Source organism: Varroa destructor, unplaced genomic scaffold (assembly GCF_002443255.2).
Source record: "Varroa destructor unplaced genomic scaffold, Vdes_3.0 BEIS01000007.1, whole genome shotgun sequence".
Lineage (NCBI taxonomy): Eukaryota > Metazoa > Arthropoda > Arachnida > Mesostigmata > Varroidae > Varroa > Varroa destructor.
Genome location: NW_019211460.1, coordinates 26247330 through 26256846, shown reverse-complemented (window position 1 = coordinate 26256846; position 9517 = coordinate 26247330). Strand labels below are relative to the sequence as shown.

General features: G+C 45.9%; 2 protein-coding genes across 2 annotated transcripts in view; one reads left to right on the top strand and one right to left on the bottom strand.

The window, feature by feature from the left end:
• Positions 1-8327, top strand: part of LOC111254686 (uncharacterized) — a 14037-nt gene extending 5710 nt beyond the window's left edge. The window contains exon 2 of the mRNA XM_022815793.2: positions 6081-8327. Coding sequence (XP_022671528.1) covers positions 6081-7179 — 1099 coding nt within the window. The 3' untranslated portion in view covers positions 7180-8327. The remainder of the gene's footprint in view (positions 1-6080) is intronic.
• LOC147754500 (uncharacterized) lies at positions 217-2772 on the bottom strand. The gene is made up of 2 exons (XM_086975022.1): positions 2674-2772; positions 217-2492 (listed from the first exon to the last, which is right to left on the bottom strand). Exons 1-2 carry the CDS (start codon positions 2770-2772, stop codon positions 1365-1367), a joined length of 1227 nt encoding a protein of 408 aa, XP_086831148.1. The 3' UTR covers positions 217-1364.
• Positions 8328-9517: the final 1190 nt, after the last annotated feature.

The window sequence follows — 9517 nt, the reverse complement described above, 5'->3', positions numbered from 1 at the left end:
CAACAGCTCCGACCCGCGGTAACTCAGCGCTAGCCCTGATCTTTCGAACACGTTTTAGCATATGAGGCTTTTGCCCCGTCTCCAGACAGTTTGTCTATCGTCAGTGTCTAACATATGGACCGTAATCCACAGAAAGCCGTGACTAAATATTGTACATCAACACTTTACTGCCACCTCCCTGAGGCAAGCTTATAACAAAAAAAAAACACGATATACTTAAAATATCTTCTGAAGGTTTATTGAGTATAGACTAAGATCCGATAGTAACTAGAAGTTATGTACATTCGATGTATACACAAGCCGATTAGATTGACCATTTCTCTCGTGAATTTCTCATATAGTGACGCAAGAAACAGTATTAACTGTCTGAATATCAGTTACACTGCACTATCGCATGCACAAAATTGGTCCCCAGCGTTCCGTAGTGCAGGATATCGGCGCATAGGACTTTCGGCCGTTACAGTATCGTTCCACCGAAGCCAACCGCGTTGTACCACTATAGCGGTCACTTCTTGGTATTGTGTTTCTCGTATTTTTACATGCTTCATAACCTCAAAGATCAAGAGGAACAGCATCGTCTGTTATTATCATTTAAGGACATAGTTTCTTCTTTGAAAAATACTGCAAGTCAGAACGATGTTAATCCATTTATTTTGTAGTGTCTTACATGAAAGCGGGTCAGACAAAAACAGCCCTCGTGCCATCTCGAGATGTATCTCAAGTATTACAAAAATTAGACTAAGAATTCGGCACAACACAATAAAAACATCTTTTTACCTTTATACGAACGCCGCTTTACTTTGACATAAATAGACATTTTAGGACTACGGTCACGGAATACGTATTATAAAAGGTGACGCGTGAAATGAACGAATTATGTATACAATCAGCTGTACTTTTTTTCAGGTTCTCTCGCTTTACTATTAACGTTATTATCATAACGTCTCATTTATTAGCACGACTTCGTAGCCTTCATATATTTACACGTTGAAATCGTTCAGTGGCTGAGGCCTTTTCGGCACTGCGCGCGGAACTCTTTCTAGCTAAACAAACGCATCTGAACAATATCTTTACTGCGCTTCTGTTTACAATCTGCACACAACAATGTTACCTATGCACTAAAGTCAATTTCTTTTAACTATAACTTCTATTGGCTAATTCACGGCTACATCTGGCCATTTTCACTATATCATTCTGTCTATATATACTCACATCGTAATTGTAAGATCATCGTCACGGGCGGGATGGTATATAATTTGTGTGTATGTAATAATAATAGTTGTTATTATCGTTTATTTTGATTGTGTTGACACTCGACTCTCTTCGTGATACACATTTTAAAATTTCGCTGCAACGCGTCTCCGTCAAAACACTGACGGAAAATGATTGATGTAGTCGCCGGCGCTAGCTGCTGCTGCTGCTGCTGCTGCATCCGTCGCAGATAGCCCCGGTCCCACCGTTGGCGTGGCGGGCAAATAGTAGTCACCATAATACGTGGGCGGAGTTGCCGGATAGGCGGCGCTGGTGTTCGTCTGGTACGGTGGCAGGAATGGGTTATGATGGCTATGACTTTCAACGGACGACATCACTGAAGCGCTGAACACTTCGGCTGTCATCGAGCGACAGTGGTTCGACATGGGGTAGACAGCGGCAGCTGCTGCGGCAGCTGTGGCTGCTGTCGACGGGTAAACTGGAGCAGCTGCTGAAGTCGTAGCGGACTCGACTAGTCGGCTAGTCGGACTATGAGCGGGATTGAGAAGGGCAGTGGTTTCGCTCGCGATCGTCGGTGTCGCATGATGATGGTGGCCAGAACCGGCAGTGGTCGCGAACGGCGCTGGAATCATACTCGAAGGGTTGACGGCACCGCCACCAATTGTGTTGCCCGTTCCAGTAGCTCCGGTGGACGAGGCGCTGTTCGTCAACGTGGTCGAACTGTTATTGCCGATAGTGTTTGTGCCCGGCATCGACGCGAAATCGAATGGGCCGGTGACGATTGGCGGGATCGGTGGAGATGTAGGAGGTGATCGCGACACGGAGCTATCCTCTCGACACATCGCTGGCGAGCTGCTGCTGCTTGGGGAGGCGAAATGGGTCGACATTGACGAGGCGTAATCATACAGTTTTACGTCACCTCCAAGACTACCAAGCCCACTCGTAGTGAGGGTCACTGGGAGTCCGCCCGTTGCAAGATTGCCTCCAGCGCCAGTCAGCTGTTGGGCTGTCGGGTGATACGCCGGTTCTCTGTGAGACGCAGGGGGCACAAAAGCGGTGATTGGTATGGATTGATAAGCAGGCTGTTGTTCTGTACCACCTCCGTTATTGCCTTTGCCACCGGGGGCGTCGTCGTCTTTGCGAACGCGTCGCCTCGGCTGATACTTGTAGTCGGGGTATTCCTTCTTATGAAGCACGCGTAACCTGTCGGCCTCCTCGATAAAAGGACGTTTCTCTTCCTGCGATAATTGCCTGGATGATACGCGAGAACGAATTCCAATCTGTTAGATTCGGATTTATGAAGAAATATGCACTCAAAACATAGCCTAGCTTAATATTATGTAGGACAACCATAGTGCACACGGTCCCAGTGAATTGTACTATCGAATAAACTTTGTAAGGATTGCGAATCTTGAATTTTGCACTGCTAAAGATTACGACGTGGAAATGCGTTATCCGTACCAAACGACAAGGCGAGCACTGCCATTTGAGATTGCGATCAGGTATCGCCTCAACGTCACATTGTTCAACTTTAAACTGTGTATCGCATCCTACAAACATGGCAGCCGAAAGGAAGGTTATGAAAAATCAGATCACCAACGATAATTCATCTCCATTTCGAACAAAAGGAACGACAGCTTGGCGAATACATTCAATTGTGGTCCACGTTGGTCCTACATATTCATTCGTACATATACGTACGGATTGGTCGATTGTAAGGTTCTTACTAAGGGATTGTCAGTCCGACACTTGAATGTCATCGCCTCTTCTGCGCGATGCCCGTTGATGCCCGCGTGCCGCTGACGGCATCCACGGGAACAAGCTCACGACGTCACGATCGGAGCAAGACGTCACTAGAGAACCTCACATAGTGCAACAGTATTCAGCTGTGTATCAGTCGCGCGGTTCTGGGTGTACACGCAGCCTGTATGGGTGAAGCCCGAGTGTTTGTTTTCCTTGTCACCGTATGATTGTATCTGTATGTGCGAGTGAATCGATTCTCAGCCACCGCCACCAGCCAATCGCTCAGAAAGCATCTAAAAAATGCAGCGTTTTAAACACAGTGACGACGACGTGTTATAAAATTTTGGGATTGATCTTTTTGTGACTCTTAAGGATTGAAGATCTGTGCTGCAGTCATGACGAGGTGCAAACGGACATCGAGTAAGGAGAAACGGTGCAGAAACAGAAAGCGAAGCGAGCGACAATAGGCAAAAAATAAGAGGGCAGAATGGCAATTTGCTAAAATTAGGCGTGACATCGGCCCTCTCTTTGTTGAGAAAAACGAGCTATCCAGTTACGGACAATTGGCACCCACAAGTGAAAGGGCAGATTCAGCAGTTTAGTGCTATTCGCTGTCTGGTCTATACTCAATTCAAAGTCGATTTGCGCCCCCCCCTTGTTGTCGCGCTGCTGATGAAATGCTTACTCCAAAAGACATACGGATAGTCATCCATGAGTGTGGATGTCATCGTCGTACGGCGAGACAGTAATGCGGCTTCTCATCGTGGCGCAAAGTGAACCAGATCTTCATCACGAACACGACATGTAGGTGATTTTAGCACCTAGTAGATTCCACCGCCCCCACCTGGGCAAGCGAGTGCCCCACTAACGTAATGGAGAAAGCTTCACACCTCTACCCACAGCGACATGAAGAGGCAAAAGAGAAAATGCTACGAAGGCTAAAATAGCTAATACAGTCGATCGCATCATCTTCAGATCTCAGAGCTATAACAGCGCTGGAGCTGGTCGAGTGTATTTTGCAGACAAATTTTACTGCTACTTAAAATGTGCCGGTTTGCAATTGGCATTGTGGTTTTCTTTCAGCGTCATGATTTTGTGGCCTGTTATTCCTCTAACATTATTTCTAATTTAATGATGTTATCTTATTATACCCATAAATCCGGTGCGCTCAATTATTACCGATAGCAGTTGCCGGAAAACGTTATTTCGCTGTGTTGACAACATAAACTCATTTATTAGGATGGTTTGCACTTTTGTTTATTTAGTTTTTCTTGCTGGTTACATTGTCGTTCCAGATAAGTGGCTAAACTAGGTATTGCTGAGCCGGTCACGGCTGAATCAACAGTTTGTTGAAACGGAAACCCCGGAAAGGGGGAGAAGTGAGGGCCCCCCCCCCCCCATTTGAACGCAATGACCTCAGCACGTAGCTCAGGTGGAAAAGCGTTCGTAAAAAAAACGTCAAAGCGAATCCTAATACCCAAAGCCTTTCACACCAACGCTCATCGACCATTAAAATTGGCACCTGTTCATGGGGCACCAAGACCCATCTAGACACAAAAAAAGCCTACATAGAAACATTTAGACAACCTCGTCAGTAGCAGTAAAATTTGTCTGCAAAATACACTCGACCAGCTCCAGCGCTGTTATAGCTCTGAGATCTGAAGATGATGCGATCGACTGTATTAGCTATTTTAGCCTTCGTAGCATTTTCTCTTTTGCCTCTTCATGTCGCTGTGGGTAGAGGTGTGAAGCTTTCTCCATTACGTTAGTGGGGCACTCGCTTGCCCAGGTGGGGGCGGTGGAATCTACTAGGTGCTAAAATCACCTACATGTCGTGTTCGTGATGAAGATCTGGTTCACTTTGCGCCACGATGAGAAGCCGCATTACTGTCTCGCCGTACGACGATGACATCCACACTCATGGATGACTATCCGTATGTCTTTTGGAGTAAGCATTTCATCAGCAGCGCGACAACAAGGGGGGGGCGCAAATCGACTTTGAATTGAGTATAGACCAGACAGCGAATAGCACTAAACTGCTGAATCTGCCCTTTCACTTGTGGGTGCCAATTGTCCGTAACTGGATAGCTCGTTTTTCTCAACAAAGAGAGGGCCGATGTCACGCCTAATTTTAGCAAATTGCCATTCTGCCCTCTTATTTTTTGCCTATTGTCGCTCGCTTCGCTTTCTGTTTCTGCACCGTTTCTCCTTACTCGATGTCCGTTTGCACCTCGTCATGACTGCAGCACAGATCTTCAATCCTTAAGAGTCACAAAAAGATCAATCCCAAAATTTTATAACACGTCGTCGTCACTGTGTTTAAAACGCTGCATTTTTTAGATGCTTTCTGAGCGATTGGCTGGTGGCGGTGGCTGAGAATCGATTCACTCGCACATACAGATACAATCATACGGTGACAAGGAAAACAAACACTCGGGCTTCACCCATACAGGCTGCGTGTACACCCAGAACCGCGCGACTGATACACAGCTGAATACTGTTGCACTATGTGAGGTTCTCTAGTGACGTCTTGCTCCGATCGTGACGTCGTGAGCTTGTTCCCGTGGATGCCGTCAGCGGCACGCGGGCATCAACGGGCATCGCGCAGAAGAGGCGATGACATTCAAGTGTCGGACTGACAATCCCTTAGTAAGAACCTTACAATCGACCAATCCGTACGTATATGTACGAATGAATATGTAGGACCAACGTGGACCACAATTGAATGTATTCGCCAAGCTGTCGTTCCTTTTGTTCGAAATGGAGATGAATTATCGTTGGTGATCTGATTTTTCATAACCTTCCTTTCGGCTGCCATGTTTGTAGGATGCGATACACAGTTTAAAGTTGAACAATGTGACGTTGAGGCGATACCTGATCGCAATCTCAAATGGCAGTGCTCGCCTTGTCGTTTGGTACGGATAACGCATTTCCACGTCGTAATCTTTAGCAGTGCAAAATTCAAGATTCGCAATCCTTACAAAGTTTATTCGATAGTACAATTCACTGGGACCGTGTGCACTATGGTTGTCCTACATAATATTAAGCTAGGCTATGTTTTGAGTGCATATTTCTTCATAAATCCGAATCTAACAGATTGGAATTCGTTCTCGCGTATCATCCAGGCAATTATCGCAGGAAGAGAAACGTCCTTTTATCGAGGAGGCCGACAGGTTACGCGTGCTTCATAAGAAGGAATACCCCGACTACAAGTATCAGCCGAGGCGACGCGTTCGCAAAGACGACGACGCCCCCGGTGGCAAAGGCAATAACGGAGGTGGTACAGAACAACAGCCTGCTTATCAATCCATACCAATCACCGCTTTTGTGCCCCCTGCGTCTCACAGAGAACCGGCGTATCACCCGACAGCCCAACAGCTGACTGGCGCTGGAGGCAATCTTGCAACGGGCGGACTCCCAGTGACCCTCACTACGAGTGGGCTTGGTAGTCTTGGAGGTGACGTAAAACTGTATGATTACGCCTCGTCAATGTCGACCCATTTCGCCTCCCCAAGCAGCAGCAGCTCGCCAGCGATGTGTCGAGAGGATAGCTCCGTGTCGCGATCACCTCCTACATCTCCACCGATCCCGCCAATCGTCACCGGCCCATTCGATTTCGCGTCGATGCCGGGCACAAACACTATCGGCAATAACAGTTCGACCACGTTGACGAACAGCGCCTCGTCCACCGGAGCTACTGGAACGGGCAACACAATTGGTGGCGGTGCCGTCAACCCTTCGAGTATGATTCCAGCGCCGTTCGCGACCACTGCCGGTTCTGGCCACCATCATCATGCGACACCGACGATCGCGAGCGAAACCACTGCCCTTCTCAATCCCGCTCATAGTCCGACTAGCCGACTAGTCGAGTCCGCTACGACTTCAGCAGCTGCTCCAGTTTACCCGTCGACAGCAGCCACAGCTGCCGCAGCAGCTGCCGCTGTCTACCCCATGTCGAACCACTGTCGCTCGATGACAGCCGAAGTGTTCAGCGCTTCAGTGATGTCGTCCGTTGAAAGTCATAGCCATCATAACCCATTCCTGCCACCGTACCAGACGAACACCAGCGCCGCCTATCCGGCAACTCCGCCCACGTATTATGGTGACTACTATTTGCCCGCCACGCCAACGGTGGGACCGGGGCTATCTGCGACGGATGCAGCAGCAGCAGCAGCAGCAGCTAGCGCCGGCGACTACATCAATCATTTTCCGTCAGTGTTTTGACGGAGACGCGTTGCAGCGAAATTTTAAAATGTGTATCACGAAGAGAGTCGAGTGTCAACACAATCAAAATAAACGATAATAACAACTATTATTATTACATACACACAAATTATATACCATCCCGCCCGTGACGATGATCTTACAATTACGATGTGAGTATATATAGACAGAATGATATAGTGAAAATGGCCAGATGTAGCCGTGAATTAGCCAATAGAAGTTATAGTTAAAAGAAATTGACTTTAGTGCATAGGTAACATTGTTGTGTGCAGATTGTAAACAGAAGCGCAGTAAAGATATTGTTCAGATGCGTTTGTTTAGCTAGAAAGAGTTCCGCGCGCAGTGCCGAAAAGGCCTCAGCCACTGAACGATTTCAACGTGTAAATATATGAAGGCTACGAAGTCGTGCTAATAAATGAGACGTTATGATAATAACGTTAATAGTAAAGCGAGAGAACCTGAAAAAAAGTACAGCTGATTGTATACATAATTCGTTCATTTCACGCGTCACCTTTTATAATACGTATTCCGTGACCGTAGTCCTAAAATGTCTATTTATGTCAAAGTAAAGCGGCGTTCGTATAAAGGTAAAAAGATGTTTTTATTGTGTTGTGCCGAATTCTTAGTCTAATTTTTGTAATACTTGAGATACATCTCGAGATGGCACGAGGGCTGTTTTTGTCTGACCCGCTTTCATGTAAGACACTACAAAATAAATGGATTAACATCGTTCTGACTTGCAGTATTTTTCAAAGAAGAAACTATGTCCTTAAATGATAATAACAGACGATGCTGTTCCTCTTGATCTTTGAGGTTATGAAGCATGTAAAAATACGAGAAACACAATACCAAGAAGTGACCGCTATAGTGGTACAACGCGGTTGGCTTCGGTGGAACGATACTGTAACGGCCGAAAGTCCTATGCGCCGATATCCTGCACTACGGAACGCTGGGGACCAATTTTGTGCATGCGATAGTGCAGTGTAACTGATATTCAGACAGTTAATACTGTTTCTTGCGTCACTATATGAGAAATTCACGAGAGAAATGGTCAATCTAATCGGCTTGTGTATACATCGAATGTACATAACTTCTAGTTACTATCGGATCTTAGTCTATACTCAATAAACCTTCAGAAGATATTTTAAGTATATCGTGTTTTTTTTTTGTTATAAGCTTGCCTCAGGGAGGTGGCAGTAAAGTGTTGATGTACAATATTTAGTCACGGCTTTCTGTGGATTACGGTCCATATGTTAGACACTGACGATAGACAAACTGTCTGGAGACGGGGCAAAAGCCTCATATGCTAAAACGTGTTCGAAAGATCAGGGCTAGCGCTGAGTTACCGCGGGTCGGAGCTGTTGACAGTATGCTCCATCAGCTCGCAGGCTTGAATAACGTAGATCTCACACTGAGATCGGCGTGGTAAAAACAGTTCTATCGCCTGACAACCTTGTAACCTTCCTTTTGCTACCAAACGAAATCTGCCTCAACCGATCGCGTTGTTGTCTTAGTTTGTGGTAAACCCCGCCTGTTCCTGCCTTCGATCTCACCTAAACGGTACGACTACCAGCGAACTACATGACTAGTAGTTTATATTGACAATTTCGAGTTGTTTACTAGAATTGACATCAGCTCGATAGAGAAACTTGTTTGTACGAACGAAACAACTAGCTCAAACTTCATCAAGTACAGAAGCTTTAGGACTCGATTTCCTGGAACGGTTCCTTTCTTTCTCACTGTTGGATTCACCACAAGGAAGCCCGGGAGGCGCTACACATTCAGAGCAGTGGGGCTTTGTCATACCTACGCGTGAAGGGTCACGTTGAAATTGGTCTGCGATTGTACACCAATAGAGATACAGCTGATTCAAATGCTGAAAAAGACAAAAGATGATTATAATAATGCATTATTATAATCGTGCTTTTCTTTTTTTTATTATTATTCTGCAAAGGTAGGCTTAAGCTTTTTTAAGAGCCAACAATGATTTACAACGATTCGGCCTTGACCAAACTAAAATATCACAGATTGATCTTTTATTTCCTAATTAGTTGTAACGTTGTTGTTGTTTAAAACTCGCGAGCTGCAGCTCTTGTTGGTCAAAATCACCACATGCGTTTATGAAGACCTCGTATTTCGATGTGTACTGTACCAGAAAGTCACAATCTTATTAGAGTCAAACCGAATAAATCCTCACGATCTTTAACGACCTACAAAGAGTAGACAGGTCCAACATTCGCGAACGGACCCCATTTAGAACATGTGGTCATGCCCGATTTGCTCGTTGTTTTATTTAGGATTATCCATAGTATTCTAATAATACCCAGTAGTCGCTCGT

Excerpts from the sequence above, each read along its gene's own strand:
- LOC147754500 (XM_086975022.1), bottom strand. The coding sequence starts at position 2,772 with ATGTTTGTAGGATGCGATACACAGTTTAAAGTTGAACAATGTGACGTT. Across the intron at positions 2,493-2,673 it reads AGTGCTCGCCTTGTCGTTTG|ATTGGAATTCGTTCTCGCGT; the intron begins GTACGGATAACG and ends CGAATCTAACAG.